Source organism: Protobothrops mucrosquamatus, unplaced genomic scaffold (genome assembly GCF_001527695.2).
Source record: "Protobothrops mucrosquamatus isolate PMUCROS unplaced genomic scaffold, P.Mucros_1.0 scaffold464, whole genome shotgun sequence".
Lineage (NCBI taxonomy): Eukaryota > Metazoa > Chordata > Lepidosauria > Squamata > Viperidae > Protobothrops > Protobothrops mucrosquamatus.
Genome location: NW_015386785.1, coordinates 133,624 through 154,090, shown reverse-complemented (window position 1 = coordinate 154,090; position 20,467 = coordinate 133,624). Strand labels below are relative to the sequence as shown.

Here is a 20,467-nt window from a genome sequence, read left to right as displayed (position 1 = left end):
CATCCTAAACATCTTTTAAAAAAGAGAGAGAAAAGTAAATTGATTCATGAGTAAAAGCCCAGTTGCTTCAGTTAGACAAAGTATTAGATTCAGGATTTCTGGAAAGATCAGTTGCACCATTTACGTAAAATGTAAAAACAAAAAACCTTCAACCAAACTAAAGCAAAGAATTAGCTGTTTCTATTGGTTTAGCTGGAAGGTGGTTTTCTTTCCCACCCCTTTTACTTAATGATCAAGTCAGGTGATCAGAAACTTGGGTTTCCTTTAGTTTGCATTCAATTAGAACCTGTGAATACCAGAGACAGAGAATGCCCCATGGTGAACAGAGGTATTCCCAAGCTGGAAAGGTGTTTGCTCTTTCCATTTTACAACCAGTGCTCTTAACAGGGACAGTAGGAGATATGAGCTTAAATTTACTTATTTCCTTACAATCCAAGAATCCCTTTATGGCTCACAAGTAAAAGTTTAAAAGGCCCCGTTCTCTTATGTGATTGCCTAATGACAAAGCAAAACAAAAGCCAAACCCTTTCTTGGCAGCATGTGTTCGAAGTAGAGCTAGGCACATTATGAGAATTCTTTGTGGAATTTCCATCAGTCCTAATAAGATAGTCCTTGTTTAGCAAAAGCCTCATTTAGCGTCTGTGCACAATTATGATGGTGATGAAAAAGTAACTTTGCAAACAATCATCGTATTTATGATCTTCATGGATAAAGCAAAGGAAAGCTGAAATAATATCATAAGCACTTTTGCAATTTTACTTAGTAACAGCTTTGCTTAATGACTGAGTTGCCAATCCCGACTGTGGTTGCTAAATGAGGACTACCTGTACTGATTTAGACTGAAGAATTGCTATGGGAGCAGTAGGAAAAAAGTTCTGTCTTATTTTATAGTTTTATATTGAAAATTATCCTTCAGGTTGTTCTAACCTATTCTGAGGAAAAATAATGTCACTTATTTTTAATGATAGTGAAATTAGTTAGAAAAAGTAATCTTAAAAGTTGAAAATGCAGAGAGAGAAAGAGTTAAAAAGCTTGTCATATTCTTTGAAATTTTCCACAAATAATAAGAGAACTGTAGTAAATATACAAATTGACTTGGAAGGGCTGTAAATTGTCTTTCCCTAATCTGGTTCTTTCCAATTGTTCAAGAATAGCAGTCTACAGAAATTTCCATTAGTGAAGAATAAAATATGGCAAAGTTGCAACTTTTTTTTTTCAGGATAAGGGCCATAGTTGAGTGATGCTACGGGCCAAATTAGAGCTAACAACAACAAAAATCCTCAAAAAAATTTATGGTCATTTGTGTGCAATTGAAAATAATATCATTTCAGTAATATACCCCAATTAATATACTTATACTTTTTTTCTGTCACATTAAACATTTCAAGCCCATTGCAACTTTCTTCAAAGCTGTCTCAGTGTCAGCCCTTGGAACATACATTGTACCTCACTGCACTCAGTTTACTCCTTTCATCTTATCTCATGTTTGGTCTCAATATTTGCACTGCAGTGAGTGATTTTTTTGAGGCAAAGTCCCCTGCCATTCAAGCAATCAGCAAAACATTCAATAGCTTTCCATAGAAAGTTAACTGTTTTCTGCAGCATTCTACTCTACCATCTTACAGTCTGAAAATGATTTTGAGTAACTGAATTAATGAGATCTTTCTCTAGTTGCTAAAAATAATGATATATAGGATTGACAATGAAGTTGCCTGTAAGAAATAGGAGCCAGCATGACTACCAAGCCTAGCAATATTTTTCTGTTGCTTTTTGATTTATGATGTTCTATCTTTTTTTATTCTGTCTCTGTGCAACCACAGAACTCCTGTTAAAACAGGAATAAAGCACCTATTCTAACCCATTGTAATTTTGAAAGGTCATTAAGCAATTGGTTATAACTTGAGGACTACCCGTATATCTCCAGTTGCAGATAAATGAATATTATTTATACAGTATCTGAATTTTTCAGTTAGCATAATTTCTTGTATATTTATATTTGTATTCTGCAGCTATTTTTAATACAACTATAAAGTTGCAGTGAAGTTTAAAAAATTAGATTAGATAGCAATGTGGGAAGAGATGCATGGCTGCTACATTATCTGTACAATGACCGATAATGTTCCATATGATACATGTATGTCTCTTGATAGGTTAGAAAACAAGAGATTTTTGTGGCATACTCATGTAGTGTTATGTCACGTTTATAACAAATACTTTGCTGTACCAGAAGGTTAATATCTCATGTGCTGGCTTAGATTGCAGCTGCTTATTCTTTTTAAAATTTCTTAAAAGAGAATGTAATTATTCACTTGGAAAAATGGAACTAATATTTAATATCATATATCCATATAGCTAAGAATTGTTAAAGTTTAAGGTTAATAGGATAGTTGATTTCTGTGGTCAGTTCTTTTCTCTAAATATGACATACCAAATATTTAGCACAATTGAGACACAGTGAGAGGACATGATGCATCACTTCAGCAAATGCTCTGTTAATGATTAGAGGAAATTGAGTAACAATGTGCAATAAGTACAACTAGGATTTGGAAAACTAATGAAAAATTCAAAATCTCTTGAAGAAGAATATTGGGACATGTTTTCACTCAGAAAGAATTAACAAATGTTCAAAATGTTTTATTAAATTTGGAAGTGTGAACATTTGATTGCTTGAAAACATTCTGTTTTCAGAGCTGTCTTTATATTTATGTTTTGAACCTAGGATTTATAAATAATTTATAATTTATACACATTTAAGTATATCTGACTTTTATGCAAAGTTTCTATCACATATATTATTTCCTTCATCTCTGTAAATATCTGAAAATGTGAAATTTGCAATAACTGAAGACTGAAATTTCATTAAAAGTGCTCCTGTTATGCTTGTGATGATTTTTTTTTTCAATTTGTATTTGGATTGAATGAGGGAATTGTTCAGTAAACAAGACAAATATTTCATGAAGTTATTTTCTAGATATCCACTGAATCTGAATGGTAGCAAGGGTGGGCATTTCAAAAGGGGGCTGGCCTAAATTGTTGATCAGATTACATAAAAGAATGCACTAGGAAATGCAACTTATTTTATCTCAGGATATTGGAACAGGTGATATTTGGTACTAGAGTCATGACTGGATGTCCCTTTTGGAAGAACAAATACCAGTAAGTACATTTCTCTTTTTTGTTAATAAGATAGAAATCAAAATAGATATTTCAATAAACAAAAATGAATGAAATGGATATATAAGTAACTATAATAATTTTAAATAACCCTAGAAGCACTGGTTTTTGGAACCCTATTTTTATTTTTATTTTTTTTGCAGTGCCTTTAATTGACAAAAACAGAATCAGTCTTGTTGTCTTAGTACAAATTCAAATAATCAGCAAATTGATGTAGCCTGTTATATAGTTCTCTTCTATTGGCAATACTTAGCTCTGTTATCATTTCTTTATTCATAGATTTAATTTTAGTAAATTGGCTTTGGAAGATGGGGCAGATGACAAATCACAGGAAGGCTTAAACAAGGCTAGCAAAAGTGGTCTTATCTATGGAGACTATCTACACGTAAGTATGAGATAGTGGTACTGTTTAAAAACTGACTAATCTACAACTGAATATTTCTGCAGTAGCTCTTTAAGTATGTTTTATGATTCTGAAATTCTTGATTATTGTAATTAATCTTCAAAAGACATTCAAGTTTTAGCTACAGATACTTAATCTGTCTCAGTAACCCCAATAGGAAATAAGCACTTGTCCCCCCCAATCCCAAAGTGGTTCACCCAAGCAGCTGGGTGGTTACGGGTCCTATTTTATAAAGGCCAGTGTTCCATTTGAAGACTTGTTTCCAATTAATTGCAGGTTTTTTTTGATGATTCTCCATTCTAAGTCTGGTTTATAATAGCACCTAGACCAGTGATGGCGAACCTTTTAGAGACAGAGTGCCCAAACTGCAACCCAAAACCCACTTATGCATAGTCGAGTGCCAGATAGATGTGGCCCATTGGCTGGGTGTGGCCCATTGGGTGGGCTTGGCCCATTGTGTGGGCGTCGCTGCGGTGGTAACGGCAGACTGGGTGGGACTAAAAAGTTCAATCAATCAATTCCAACTTTGCAAGATCTTTTTTTCCCCGTGAGAAGTTGAAATTGATTGATTGATTGATTGATATATTTTTTTTGCACACGGCGGCAGAGGCCTAAAGTGAAAAGGTTTTATAAAACCCAGCTGAAGGCCTAGGACTGGGGTGACAGCGCGCGTGCCCACAGAGAGGGCTCTGAGTGCCACCTCTGGCACCCGTGCCATAGGTTCGCCACCACTGACCTAGACTGCAGCATGTATAGTTCCACTAAGTTATGATGAGATGCATTGTATATGATTTGTGCTACTGTATTTTTTTCTTAAATGGTGCAAAAGCTAATTTATCTACTGCAAGCATATTGTTCACAAAATTTTTAAAAATCAGGAATGATCAGTCTTTGTAACCTAATGTGAACTACCATTCCCCCCCCCCAGCAAAATATATTTTGAATATTAGCATATTGGATTTGTAACAGAAGAATATGTTAGGCTTTGCCAGTTGTACTATAGATAACAGTCATGGATTTTTTTTTTAAAAAAGATAAGATGGCAATGAAGTCTTCATGGGGCAGGAGAAAAACACCATGTTATGCTTTTATTTTTAAATTATTCATCTTTTTCCAGCAGGGTTTCCCTGCCAGACAAAAATCAATAATAAAAAAATATTGAAAAAGCTCTATCAGTAGAAATGCAGCTTGAACAAACATGTTCTTATCCAAATCCATAATCCCCTACATTACTTTTAGGCTGAGAGTCACTTTTATTGACTATTGGGTTCTCCTCTCTCTCCCATCCCCCAAATTATTCTTGTACTGCTGCTGCTGTGGCGTTATTTTTCAGCAGAAAATGAGGTCTATTTGATACCTAATTACATTAACGTGGGGAGGGGGCTGCAATAATTTTGCCACGTTAAACATTAGTGCTGGCTCAAAAATACATGGTATTCCTAGCCAAGTTGATGATGGCACCATCTCCTTCCAATGTGATCATTTGCATTTTTAGAATGATTCAGAGAAAGGAAAGCATTGGTGCTTCCCAAACTTTGGTGTCCTTGTCACCCTTAATCTAAGGGTAGCCCTATTAAATATATATGTTTAAAGACATTGTATGTATGGGCACAACTTTAAAGCTGTTGTTTTCAAAATATAAAAGACTGATTATCAAAACTGAAATGTGAATATTTAATAAAGATATTCATTATGTGATTCAGAATTAATGACATTATCTGCAGAATTATTGCAAGATCACCTTAGTTTTCTTTCTTATAAAGCTGGATAAAATATTGAATGCACAGGAACTTCAGAGTGAAAACAAGGGAAACAAAATCCATGATGAACATCTGTTTATTGTGACCCATCAAGGTAAATCCTAAATAATCTAGTTCATCTTATTATTTGGTGATTACAAATACATGTTTGCCTATTAATAAAAATGATTTGTTCTATATACTATTTAGGATAAGTAAAAGCATGTATAAAAACAGCTAATGTAACTCTTTAATTTCCATAACTATATCCTAGCTGAAAATGCTGATGAATAGTATTTGAATTGTCTTCAGACTTGGAACAATTCCTAGATTTCTTAAAACCAAAAAGGTTAAAATGTGTACTATAGGCAATCTTTCTAACTTATGCCAAAACTGCTAGGTTTGCAGAATGTAGAATATCTATGCAATATAAAAAAAATGCAAATAAACTGAAGTTCACTAATTAATTACCATTATTAATTCAGTTATTAATTATAGTTCAGGTATTTATTGTGCTTATTCTATTTTGTGATTTTAAAGCATGTACATGGACACAGATCTGATTCTGTTACATGTAAAATTATTTTGTATTTATGTTCTATACATGCTTTCAGGTTTCATTTCATTTCATCCATAAATTTCCCTGGCTAGGTTTACACTGGAACATAGGTGTTCCTAGTTTTGTTTTGCTAACTTTTTAAAAGTTATGGTATTTTTAATGTAGTAAAACCCAATATATGTCAGAATCCAATTACATTTCATTTCTAGCTACCTACTCTGAAAAAAACCCCATTTCTTACTCTCCCTGGATTCTGTCATACTACGAAAGGGGAGGAGGATAAGCAAGGGGTTTTTATGACTCTCACTTCCTTCATTAAACTACAAAGTGACTGGATGTTGATTCTCATCAAGAGGACTGACCATAACAATATGGCCATCGCCTTTCATCTATTCTCTCTCTGAAGTCTCCCTTTTGCCGACAGTGAGGGAAAAGGGGGGGGAACAATGCAACGCCTGGGATCTGGGAAAAGAGAGGATGAGTGATCGTCATCCAGAAGAACTGTGGGGTGGGGGCTGCTTGGGAACACTTAAAACATTGAAGGATGGGAGAGAATTCCCCAGATCCTGTCTAGCATGCCTGCAATCATTTTCTCTTAATAAAGATGCCTGTTGGAAAAGATATTCCAAGAGTTCTGTCTTCTTAAGATGTAAAGTGAGGTGGGTCCTTACAATATATGTATTTTGCATTAAGATATCATGCTGCAAAGTCTGTACTTTTTACATTTGTGTTATGATGTCACATGCAAGTACATAAGGGGAAGAGCTTTCGTTGTGAATCACAAAATACATTGCAAAATTTTCATGAAAACATTGGTGCTGATGCTCCTGCCTTAATATTCTAAATGTCATTCTGGAATGGAGATGTTACTTTCAAAACCTGTAAACTCAAAAAGAAAACCATGGGGAGTTTCTTTTACAAATGCAACAGTAAAACCTTGTACAGGAAAGTCTAGGGTTCAAATCCTCAGTCATCTAAAAACCATCAGAATAATCTTCAATTAAGCTATTTCACTGAGCCATTGTTGAGTAAAAGAAGGCTGAGGGGAAACATTGTCCACACTGATTTGGCATAATGGTGACATAAAGATAACTATTGATCCTTTTTCTATTAATGTTTATAATTAAGAAAGAAAGAAAGGACATCTGTGAGAGCATCCTAGGCATTAATGGTCTCCAGATTTTGGAGACTGGAGTATCTGGCCAAAATTATAGTCACGAAATGCATTATTTGACTAGTAACAGCAGTCATACAAAATTAGTCATTTATATACAAAGTGGCAGCTTTTTTAATTATCTGTCTGTTCTCATCTTTCTTGTGCTAAATTGTTTTTTTTAATAAGGACGCAGGCAACTTTAACAAACTTTAAATGACAGATACATTATTTATAACTAGGGGCAAATTTCTCAGCTATATGCTTCTCGTAGTGACAAACTTTTTCATACTATAATTTTCCTAAATAGAAATATTATCTGTATAGGGGACTGCAATTCAAATTATGGGTGGTAATTACAGAATGTAAACCTGCTGGAGAGCTGATGATTGCAAGTTTATGTACTGTTTAAATATTCAGATATGATTATTATGCTGTTTTCTCTTAACAGAATCATGGTGTGCTTGGTCTGATTATTATTATTATTATTATTATTATTATTATTATTATTATTATTATTATTATTATTATTATTATTATTAACATTTTCTGCACTGTGAGAGTACAACTAGCAACTTCTATTGATTTGACATTGTAGATTTTCAGATGTACATCTAAATGCCACTTCAGGGACAAATGGAGTTGTGTTTCTTTATAACATCATACTTTACTATAACATTTGTGCGCACATACTGTAGTTTTTATGTAGTTAGACTTTTTCAAAGAAGATGTTTGATTATTTGGCATAAACATTAAGATTGGGATTTTTGAGAAATGATGTGATTCTGATTTAAACCTTTGTATTCAGAGTGATGAATGTATGAAGAATAGTAGAGTGAACATCTACAGAACTTTTGCTCTCTATACTGAAACCATCAAATCTCAGCCAAAGTATTGAATTGGGCAGGAAAAGCAATTGGAAAAAAAATCAGGACAGAAAAGTATATCTACTTACAGCACTTTTGGCTTATTAAAGATATTATAAATATAGAGATGAGTCTGTTCATACACTTTTATTTATTGCTTGAAAACTGAACTAATGTTCCTTTCAATTCAGCTTATGAATTATGGTTCAAGCAGATCCTGTGGGAACTGGATTCTGTTCGAGTGATATTTCAGAATGGTCATGTAAGTAGAATAGAACTGTTTTATTTAAATTCCTCTTTGGATTCTGATTCTTATAAAATACAAATTAGATATTTGAAATTTGGATATTCTGAACATCTACAATAATCACTATTTTGGGATGTCAATTAGATTAAATCTCTAAATCTGTTATGACTGAAGAGCACAATTAAAATCCTTCTGACTGCAGTCCTATACACTCTTACCAGAAAAAAAAATCTTATTACTTGGAGGGAAATCCCATCGTACTCACTGATGTGTTCTGACAAAGAAAGAAGGACATGGCCTCATCAGGCAACAAGAGATGAAAATATGGAAATATCAAAATTGTGCCTGGAGGCTGTGAGGGACTAATGGATGGTGGATGGGGCAAAAGAAGCCTTGATTAAATCCTAGTAAGGTGGACTATTTGTAAATGTTATTAAATGACTGTTCTAATTCAAGCCATCTATTATGGGTTGTGATTTTGTTGTTATTGTTCTGCCTTATCAGCCAAGTCATAATATTTATTATATTCAAACTAAGGTGAGAGATGAAAGGAATATGCTGAAGGTGGTTACTCGAATGCAGAGAATTTCATTAATTCTTAAATTGCTTGTGGAACAATTTTCTGTCCTAGAAACAATGACAGCTCTGGATTTCTTTGATTTCAGGTACAAACATTTCAGGTCTTTGATTCATTTATATGTGCAGTTACTGTATTTGCAAAGGTCTTAAAATGAATTTATAAGAAACAAAATATGATAAAGAAGTATTTCAATCCTGGCTCATTGAAATGAGGAATGCTTGGTGCTCTCTGAGCTTGGTTGTTTTCTTGCAGACATTTTATTACCCAAACTAGGTAACATCATCAGTGCTAGTAAAGAGTAGGGTTTGCTCTCAGTTTATATTATAGTGACTTACCCTGTCAGTGTTGGTGGGAGTGGTCTTGGAAGTTCTTTGCTTGGGCTGTTTACTGTTAGCTTGTTTGGCAGTTCCTTGATTGGGGTATTGTATACTTCTTGATTGTTAATCTTGGAGTTAATCTATACTCATTTGGATGTTGATTGCTGGTGGGGAGGTGTTTTGGTCATTTTGTTCCCCTTTTCACTTGTTGATTGTCTCTTTTTCACAGTATATATTGTTTAAGTGTCTATTTATGGCTAATTTGTCAGAGTGCCAGGCTTCTAGAAAGGAATTCCAAACAAGCTAACAATAAACAGCACAACCAAAGTAGCTCCAAGACCACTTCCACCAATAATGACAGGGCAACCAGTAGACCAGGGGTCTTCAAACTTGGTCCTTTTATGACTTGTAGACTTCAACTCCCAGAATTCCTCAGCCAGGCATGCTGGCTGAGGAATTCTGGGAGTTGAAGTCCACAAGTCATAAAAGGGCCAAGTTTGAAGACCCCTGCAATAGACTATAAAATGAGAGCAAACTCCACTCCCTGCTAGAACTGATGATATTACCTAGTTTGGGTAATGAAACATCTGCAACGGAACAACCAAGCTCAGAGAGCACCAAGGGCCCCTCACAAAATACTCAGTATATTTCTATCAGAATTTGTAGTGATGATAACAGTAATGTATGAGCATTTCACAGAATTGAAGAATAGAGGTCTTTATCCTGACAGTATTAGAAATCTAGAATACAAAAAAGGAGAAATTACAAAGTAGAGAACAATGAATGCAGGGGAAAACAGGAAAGAAGGCAGGCAAGTTCAAACCACATATAGTTAGGCTTATCTGCAGGTGTAACTGGCAGGTCTGTGGTAAACAAAATAGATGCAACATTACTGGATGGCATCTAAGGTACACATTACCATATTTTAACAATGGCCAAACCTTACATGATCACCAACTCACATGAGATTTTAATGTTCCTGCATGGCATCACTGAAATCTCACAAATTTGCTAATCTAAGATTTCAGAAATCTTAAAAAATGGTGGGCTTTTTTTCCCTATTGTACAATTATGTTCAAAACCTTCTGAAGACAATTGGTTAATTGTTCTCACTGTTAGGAAGTTTCTCCTTAATTCTAGGTTGCTTCTCTCCTTAATTAGTTTATGTTTATGTCTAGGTCAACCTGAAATGGTCAATCTGAAGTGGTCAACTTCTGTACTACATCCTGCTACTTAGGAATTAGGCTAGAAACTTCACATGAAATGTGAATGACTTAACTTTATTCAAATCCTTTAGGAAAAATATGAATGCAGTATGAGTACTTTTATCCTTATTAAGATGTTCTGGATGGCATTCTGGATGTATTAAACCAAATATTAAGTAGTGAGTTTCAACTTAATTCCAGTTTGTATAAACACATACTGTAACTGGGCAGATATATTTAGAAATAAGCCTTACATGTGTGAGTCACTGCTGATTAAGCATACAAAGTGTCAAGAGACTGGGAGAAAGGCACTAAAATTGACCTGATTAAAATCAATGAGATAAGTTATTCAGGATTGACATAAGTCTAATTTATTTCCAAGGATATGATTCTATGCCACCCTGGAATTCTGTCCAGATTGATGATTCAATAACTTCATCATTCTTGAAGGCAAGAAAATCAAATGTGCTTTTTTATGCAGAATAATAAGTTACTGCTCTTTCTCCTATCTTTAAAGAGATTATCTGAGTCCAGCTTCAGGATTTCAGAGTTTACAGTTTCGATTATTGGAAAATAAGATTGGTGTTCCTCAGAATTTGAGAGTTCCATATAACAGAAGGCATTACCGGGATAACTTCAAGGGAAAGGAATATGAATTATTGCTTAAATCAGAACAAGAGCCAACACTACTGCAGCTAGTTGAAGTATGATTTTTCTCATTTACTATTTGGCTGGTCATGCAGTCTTGGGTTATGATTTGTTCAAAACTTTTTCTTTTTAAAAAATCAGGTCAGTTGAATTTAGTCACACTGGAATAGAATTGAATAGAGCTAGAAGGGACCTTGGAGGTCTTCTAGTCCAGCCCCCTGGTCGAGCAGCAGAACCTATACCATAAGTACCTAATCTGTACTTATATCTTTGATTTTTCCTGCCTAAAAGTAAAACTTTGCTTTTCTCCACACTAAAACTCATTTTGTTGGATAGGGCCCATTGTTCAAGTTTGTCAAGATCTTTTTGAATCCTGAGCTTATCTTCTTGGGTGTTGGCTATTCCTGCCAGTTTAGTATCATCTGCAAATTTGATGAGTTCCCCTTCTATTCCTTCATCTAAGTCATTGATGAAGATATTGAAGAGTACTGGGCAAAAGATGGAGCCTTGTGGTACCCCACTGCTTACTTCTCTTCATGTGGATGTAGTACCATTGAGGACTACTTGTTGAGTACAGTTTGTCAGCCAGCTACAAATCCATCTGGTGGTGATGTTGTCTATTCCACTTTTTTCTAGCTTACGAAGCAGTAGATAATAGGTATTGGTAGTGTAAAATATAAGGAATTAAAAACTGGATGGGTGTTTTGGTGGGATAAGGGAAGAAAGGCTGCCTAGTATTCTATCTTGTCTGTCTGTTGATGCTATGCTTTGCTATTGGCTAGTCACTAAGCATTGCTTGCTAATTCACACATTGCAACTAATGCAATCAGTTGATGTTCACTTCATTTTATTTTATAAGGCATGGCTGGCAAGAACACCAGGACTTGAACCAGAAGGATTTAATTTCTGGGGAAAATTTGAAGCAAATGTACTTAATGGATTAGAACAAGAATATGCAACAGTACAGGTATATATTCCAATTTATCATGTTGGCTTTAGATTAAAAAAGTAACTTTCCAGAGGTGGCCACCATTTGTAGCAAAATGTCCTGGTTGCAGTTTTAATAAGATACAATATTCATATGCATTGTATCTATATATATGTGTGAATTTCCATATGGATTAGTTTAAGCTTGCTGATGCATTTATTTATGCATGGACATCCATGGGCTCCGATTATTTTTGTTGAAATACTGAAAGCAGAATTACAGTGAAGATTTGGCCTTTTAGATATGCATGAAATGTTGCAACATGTATATAAGAAAGATAAGTCTTACATCATGATTGCACAATCATGGCACTGCTTTTATCATTTTGCCCTCCTTGACCATCCTCAGATGCTACTGGTGGGGGAGAACATTTATCTTATGGCAACACTGCATGAATGTCTTCTCAAATAGTTTAGTTCTCAAATGTTGGTGTGCTGTTGATAAGGATAACTTATTTTAACAAGTTCAGACACTGAACCAGATAATCTGACAAAATCTACAATCCTTATTTGGACATTAAACAGATAAAATACTCAAAACAAATTAATTCAGGAATGATTATATAGTTACAAGCAAACTGAGTTTTTAAGTGTGTATAAGGGAATGTGTTATTAATGTAATTATCTTCATGTTATAATATAGACTGGTTATTTATTTCTGTGCCCAAGTTTGTTTTTAGGATAACAGCCGTGCAGAATCAATAACGTCCATCCATATTTAGGATATTCCATACTCTTCCTAGTTGGTGCCTTCCAGATGTGTTGAAGGCTGCAGTCTTGGCAAAACTAGAGGGTCACATTAGAGAAATCTTATGAACTATCAAATGATCTATAAGCAGAGGCAGCCAAGTCTGCAATAGTTTCCATCTCATGCTGACATTTTTGTGTTTTATTTTAATCATACATACACACAAGAGGAACTGTGATTGTCATGAGTTAAACAGAGTACTTGTGGAAAAAAGCTCTGGATATATGAAATGCAAAGGGAAAATATTCCCCATAAATGCAAGTATAGCTAAGTAAAATGTTTTAAAAAAAGAATAATTGTCTTTGAAAGGCTAAAGAAAACTCCGAGGAAAAAGAAGATCAATTGGCAGAACTTCAGAAGCAAAAAGAAGTACTTATGTCATTATTTGATGAAAAACTCCATGAACACCTTCTTAGTAAAGGTAAGCATAGTAAAGGTAGACACAGGTAGTCCTCGACTTACAACAATTCATTTAGTGACTGTTCAAACTTATAAAGGTGACTTATGACCATTTTTCACCCTTACAACCACTGCAGCATCCCCATGGCTACTTGATCAAAATTCAGACACTTGGCGACTGACTCATATTTATGACAGTTGCAGTGTCCTGGGGTCACATGCTCACCTTTTGTGACTTTCTGACAAGCAAAGTCAATGGGGAAGTCAGATTCACTTAACAACTGTATTACTATAACTGCAGTGATTCATTTAACAACTGTGGCATGAACAGTTATAAAATGGGGCAACTTTCACTTAACAATTATTTCATTTAGCAACAGAAATTTGGGGCTCAATTGTGGTTGTAGGTTGAGGACTATCTGTATACATATTAGTATGAGCAGAAGTGGATTTTCAGTTTTTGATAGATAATATAAAACTTTCTGCATTAGAATTTCTGTATTATTTCCCACTTTTTAATTTTTGCAGGTGACAGAAGATTGTCCTATAAAGCAATGAAAGGAGCTTTAATGATATACTTCTATAGGTATGCAAAAAGTGTAATTGCGTCTGTAAATGGGTTTCCTAGTGTTGTTTCTTTACTGAAGTGTTTCATTTTTGTTTTAACATCCTTAACAAGCAGGATTAGGATTATTGAGAATAAGAAAATGAGTCCTTGCTTACCAACCATTTGTCCAGCAACCATTTGAAGTTACAACACTGAAAAAAATAAGTTTGCAATTCATTTACAACTATTTACAAACTTTGCTGCATCCCTTAGTCACCTGATTTGTGATTTTTAATCCCCCACCCGCCTTGCAGAGCAGAGATATTGCAAAGGAAAAGAGAGTAAGCTGTTTGCTGTTCTACACATCAAAAGCAGTGTCATTGTGCCAGCAACCCACAGAATGGGCTGTTTAGGCACTGACCCTTGGCCGCGCCCACTTTACCTCCAGCCACCCACCTCAGGCGATTCAAAGCCAGCTTTCCTCCTCTGATGGCCTTCCCCAGCCATTGTCCACCTCCAATGGCGCCCTAGCCCTCTGCCCCCACACCCTTCGTCCCTGCCCATTCGCCCAGGCACCATTTGACCTGGGCGTTTTGTGGCATGGGACAAATAGTCCCCAACCAATCGGGTGGTGGGTAGAAGCAATGGTGCTTCGGGGGGGCACTGTGTGATTGGCAGTGGGTGGAGTAGGGGGGTTGGTTAGGGTGCTATGCAAGATTTTTGTTTTAAAGCCCCGCGGCTGCTCCACAAGTTTTTTTTAAAGGGGCTGCACTTTCGGACCAATTGGGAGCTGTAGTTTTGATAGGTCATACAAACCTATTCCAAACTCTAATTTATACTTGCACACACAGGTAATCCTATATAAACATACACACGCCTCCCATGGACAATTTCCATTCTTCTCTCTCTCCAGAATGCTCTTTCTTCTCCCAACTCTGGATGCCTTCCAGGCAGTCTGTACTACAATTCCCATCCTCCCCCACTTCCTTTCACTGACACCTACTCTCGTCTCCCTAGAATGCAACTGGCCACAACACCCTTCCCCCACTAAGGGCTGCACCGGGCTGGCTCCTCCTCCCCTCTTTCATTTCCTGGCCTCATTGGAGCTGGCTGAGTTGCGAGCCAAGCTGTCCCTCTCTTCCTGGTCCCCGCCCCAACACACTCTCGCCTGTCTGTCTTTCCAATGGCCCCGGTTGCTTCTACTCCCACCGCCACTCCCTCTCCCTTTCAGTCCTGATGACAGATCTACGTGGCCCCGATCCAAACAAATTACTTCTCTAGAACTCTCTCTCCAGGTGATTTCTATAGGCAATCTCTCCATTGAGTCACCCCGGATTCCACCTTATCTAAAGCTATTAGTCAAGTCTTTTGCAAAGTGATCTCACACCCCACCCCATGCAGAGTATAGGAAAACAAATGGGGGAAAGCTGCACTAAAGCTTCATTTATCCAGTGCCTGTTTATGTTTATTTCAAAAGAATATAAATAAGAGTAGCAAATTCTGAGAAGCAAACTTGAAGTCTATTTTCTGTTTTCTCCTGGTTATTTTTAGCTATTAAACTGTAGCAAGGTTTCAAATTGCTTTAACTATTATGTTTATTCATTTGGATCTTCTTTTTTTGCCTTAACTGATAAATGGGAATTCAATCAACATTCTATTGTTTAAGAGAGGAACCTCGCTTCCAAATTCCTTTTCAGCTTCTTACTTCTCTTATGGATATCGATGTGCTAATGACTAAATGGAGATGTAAGTTCTTTGAGCATTTCTTTGATGCAAATAACCTTAATTTTCATTTCACATTGCCACTATAGTCAAAATGAAAGATATTTTCAAGGTTGATGGTCTACTCTAGGATTTTGTAACTGACTAAATATTTATTCCATCCTGGAGTGCCCTAGATTGTGAAAAGTTACAGGAGATGAGTACAATTGGCTTATAACTTCAGGCATCTGATACATTTGAAATACTCAGATATTGCTTCTGCCATGAAATTATCCACTTTTAGCAAATCATTTTATTTTAACCTTACTTCTGCTCATCTAGAATGGGGGATGATATCACAAAACTACCTTAGTTTTTTTTAAAAAAAATACAGCAAAATACTGTATGTGATAATATGTTGTGTAATAAATATATTCCAAAGTTGTAATCTTATACCCATTTTGGTAAATCTAGACTGTATTAAATCCTGTAGAACACACTTGTTAGACTTTTATAGGTATCCACTTTGAAATAAAATAGGTATGCATCTATTTAATTATAAAGAAAGTAGAATATACTAATATAAAAGTTAAATTTGTGGAACTGATGAAACAATTCTCATTTACAACAGTCTTACATATTCTTTTTGTATCTTAAAATGAAAAATGAATTAAAAGAGTTTCTATATACTTAGATAACCATGTGTGTATGGTGCACAGAATGATTGGCAGCAAGGCTGGGACTGGAGGTTCATCAGGCTACCAGTATCTACGCTCAACTGTAAGGTAAGTTTAGGAAGCCAGCTTCAGTTTTTGTTATCATTTATGAATGACAAGACACATACAGTAACATATGCATATCAAAAATGGATAAAAACATGAATTATGTGGCATCTACATAGAGTCTTCTTAGTAATATTTCCAGAGCTAGACCGCAAACTCGGAGCCAAACCAAAGCCCGGTATGCCACATCACAGCCTTCTGTTCTGGACATCACATCACAGGAGGTTACAACGCTAAAGCTCAGGATGTTACAACACAGCCAACCACCCAGGATGTTGCAACACAAAACTCAGGATATCACTACACTAGATCTCAGGATGTAATCACACAACCCATTACCCAGGTCGTTATAACACAAAAGACTAATGGGCACACAGCCAGCACCTCAACTACTCAGGATGTTACGAAACAGCCAAACAATGGCTCCCACACAGCCAACCAATCCACCTACAGCAACTAAGCCAGCACTCCACACTAAGCCAGCACTCCACCCCCACCAGTATTTATAGAGAGACGGCAGCTCCGATCACACTTTGCTCGCATAGGCACAAAGCTGAAGACCCCAGCCTGAAGATGACGAGTGGGACCTCGTCGAAACGTCGCCAAGATACTCTCAATCTTACACAGGAAAAGACCTGAATATGCCAAGACCTGCATATATACATATACGTATACGTAAACGTATACGTATACGTATACATATACATATACATATACATATACATATACATACATACATACATACATACATACATACATATATATATATATATATATATATATATATATATATATATATATATATATATATATATATATATATGTAGTAAAAACAAATAAACACAAACACCAGGATAATATCAAACTAGGATTTGTTTAATAAAAATGCTGAGCTTTTGTCGGCCAGCACTGCCGACATCATCAGAGCATAGAAACAAGTCAATAGGAGTTTCCTTTTATAACACCGGCCGGTTTTGCGCACGGCTCTTGGACCTAGTCATTGGTCCATCTGATGTCTCTAATTGTTTCATTCTTGGAAGGCACGTACTCGCTGTTCCCTTGATGGTTTTTAAAGCCGCAATTCCCTTATCCAGTTTCTTTTCTCCAATCCCCTCCCTTGTGCACCCCCCACTGTCTGTCATCGCACCACCAATTTCTAGGGCTGCTGTTCCCCCCCTCCTTCCTTTTGCCCATCACTTTCTTCGTATGCCTCCCATCATCCAGATTTATTGTTCCTCCCTCCCCCTCTTTTTCGGCCGTTTCCCTCATCTGCCCACGGCTATCTGCTGTAATCTCAATGATTTTTAGGGTCGCTACTCCCCCCCTCCTCGTTTTCCCCAACCGTTGATTCGTTCGTGTGTTTCCAACCACTCCATTGTGTTACACGCTTTCACTCATTCCCTCTCCTCATTTCTACCCCAAAGCACAACCGTTCTTTCCCTGGAAGGCTGTTGGCAGGATGTGTATCCAATAAAGTCCTCTTGCTTTTTCGCTCCGCTGCTCCTGCGCATGCGTGTTTCTGAGATGGTCTGTCAAACGGGTCTGAATGTTTGTCCAGGAAGGCTCTGGCATGCCCGTTCCTGCCTCCACTCTTCTATTGGAGGACGTTGCCCCTCTCAGGGAATGCCCCAAGGCATGTTGAGAGCCTCCTTCCCGCCATTCACTCCGATCTTCCATCATCCATGATCCTCGTGCTTGCATCACCAAACTCTCTGCAAGATGTGCATTGAATTCTACTCCACCCTTAATTGGCTCTCTTGCTCTTCTTGCTCGTGTACAGACTCCCAAAGGGGAGTCCCCTGTTTTTTCTATCGCTATATCCCTCTGGTCCTGTAAAAGGTGAATGAGTTGCTTTCATTGGGAATCCTGGCGTTGTTTTTCCCACATTCTCAGCATTTGGTGTGCTGGGCAGAGTTCTATATGAGTTTGGTGATTTGGAGGTTTATAGAGTTCTCATCGGAAAGCCAAGCCTCTTTGAGTAGGCGGCCTCCCTTGGTGGTATCTCCAGACAAAACCTGTGCATTAGCAAGATCAAATGTGTGGCCAAAATTGGTCATGTGGGTCCACACCTGTGAATGTTGTTCGTGTCTTTTAACAGCCAGCGGGTGTTCATGCACCCTGGTCTTTAACCTCTTAGACGTCTCCCCAACGTAGTTGCAAGAACAGTCCTTGCATTGGATTCGTTGCAGGAACAGTCCTTGCATTGGATTCGTTGGGGAGGGGGTCTTTTGGATGCATGATTCTGGCGCGTAATGTCTGGTCCGGTTTATGGGCCACTTTGACATTAAAAGGAGCTAAAAATCTAGCTGTTGCCTCCGACACATTGCCAATGTATGGCAGGGGGATACGTACGGGTTGAGTTGTTGTTTTGTCAGTTTGTGGATCTTCCCGAGGTCTGGGTGGTCTACTGCAATGCCTAACAAATTCAACTGGGTAACCATTATACTTACAGACCCGGAAGAGGTGGTTTCTTTCCTCGGTTTTCACCCTGGCTGTATTACAGTGTGAGCCTATGCGTTTGAATAACGTCCTGACGCAACTTACTTTATGGGCCACTGGGTGGTTACTTTTATAGTGGAGGATTCTATTGGTGTGAGTTGGTTTTCGGTATACTCTCGTGTGCAAGGACCCATCCAGTTGTCGACTAACCAGTACATCCAGGAAAGCCAGGGAACCTTGATTCTCCTCCTTTTCTGTAAAACCAATATCTGGGTATACCGAATTCAGTGTGTCCATAAAGTTAACCCTGTCGCATCTCTTAATGACAACAAATGTGTCATCTACATATCTGGCCCAAAACATAGGTTGATATTTAGTCATTACTATGGCCTCCAGCCGTTGTAGGACCGTTTCCGCTATTATACTCGAAATAGGCGATCCCATTGGCATCCCTTTGACCTGTTCGTATATGGTTCCTTGAAAGATAAAGTATTTTTTTAGGCATAGCTTTGTCAATTTTATCAAATCCTCGGTATGAAGAGAGTCTTGATGCTGTCCTTTTCCCTCTTCATTCAGGCGATCCTTCAGCACCATGATCGCCAGATCTTGTGGGATGGAGGTGAAGAGTGAGGTGACATCAAATGACACCATCACTTCATCATCCTCCACTCTTAGGGATCCAATTCTTTCAAGAAACTCCTCTGCTGATCTTACTGTGGTCGCGTTATTGTCCACTAAGTGGCTGATCTGACCACTCAGCCATTTGGCTAACTCTGAGGTTGGTGTACCTTTAAATGAGACGATGGGGCAGAGGGGGACTCCTTTTTTGTGGACCTTTGGTAGGCCGTAAAACCTGGCCATGCCTGAGTCTCCTGGGCGTATCCTCCTTAAGGTGTCTTCGTCCATCTTCTTACTGTGCTTAAAATTATTAAGGAGTTCATTGATACAATTCTTAAGTGTGGTCATGGGGTCTTTGTTGATGACTTTATATACTGTCGTGTCATTAAGCAACGTCAAGATTTTATCTGTATATTGTGCTCTATCCATAACTACCATCGGTCTCCCCTTATCCGCTGGTAGGATAACGATAGTACTGTCCTTCCTCAGCTGTTCCAAAGCCTCCCTCTGCTCTCTGGACAGTATTTGACAGTGCTTATGGTTTATCAATAGCCCCGTGACCCATTGTCTGATGGAATTTCTGACATCATCCTCCACCTCGATCAGTTGTATGGCGGGTTATAATGCCGCTACAAAATCCAAAGCCCGCGCATCCGCCAAGTTATGTCCCATGTCCTGTTCGAGCAAGGTGATCTGTTGTCGGGTCAACGCTTTGGAAGATAGGTTGTAAATGAGTTTATTAGTATGGTTACAGCCATCCAGTGTCCGTAAGATGTCTGTTTTTCGTTGAAGTGTCATGGTCGTCTGTCGGCTCACCCTCCTGGTGGCTTGATGGATGTGGCAGTCCAGCGCCCAAAAATGTTGGTGTGTTAGCGTCATATTGCAGCGCTCTCGATGTTCTCGGGCCCATGTCTCCAGCCCGTCTATCTGTCTATGTTGGTCACTAATCAACGCACGCATGGTGCGATGCTGAAATTGATGGACAGCCAGCTGACATTCCATGGAGTCGATCATGGGTCTCCTCCTCAGCGATTTGGGAGGGAGGTCCTCTCGAATGCAGCCATGCAGGAACTCTAACTTACGATAGTTGATAGATATCTGTCGTGCCAATTTCTCCCATTTCCTCACATGGAGCAATACTGCTCTATCATAACTGTCTACAAAACCTAGCCAAATTTCTCGCCAAACAACTACAACCCTATGCAGAATCCATCACCTCACACGTCAAAAACTCATTCCAGTTCATAGAGATCATAAAGAAACAAAACTTACAGCCCAGTGACCTACTCGTGAGCTTCGATGTCATATCCCTCTTCACCCAAGTGCCAATCAAAGAAGCCTTGACAGCTATCCAA

General features: G+C 37.6%; 1 protein-coding gene across 1 annotated transcript in view; it reads left to right on the top strand.

The window, feature by feature from the left end:
- Positions 1–3,121: 3,121 nt before the first annotated feature.
- The window catches only part of TDO2 (tryptophan 2,3-dioxygenase), a 20,597-nt gene continuing 3,251 nt past the window's right edge, over positions 3,122–20,467 (top strand). The window contains exons 1-11 of the mRNA XM_015816560.1: positions 3,122–3,156; positions 3,454–3,559; positions 5,341–5,431; positions 8,086–8,156; positions 8,679–8,806; positions 10,761–10,947; positions 11,751–11,858; positions 12,936–13,047; positions 13,554–13,611; positions 15,239–15,318; positions 15,968–16,058. Coding sequence (XP_015672046.1) covers positions 3,122–3,156; positions 3,454–3,559; positions 5,341–5,431; positions 8,086–8,156; positions 8,679–8,806; positions 10,761–10,947; positions 11,751–11,858; positions 12,936–13,047; positions 13,554–13,611; positions 15,239–15,318; positions 15,968–16,058 — 1,067 coding nt within the window. The remainder of the gene's footprint in view (positions 3,157–3,453; positions 3,560–5,340; positions 5,432–8,085; positions 8,157–8,678; positions 8,807–10,760; positions 10,948–11,750; positions 11,859–12,935; positions 13,048–13,553; positions 13,612–15,238; positions 15,319–15,967; positions 16,059–20,467) is intronic.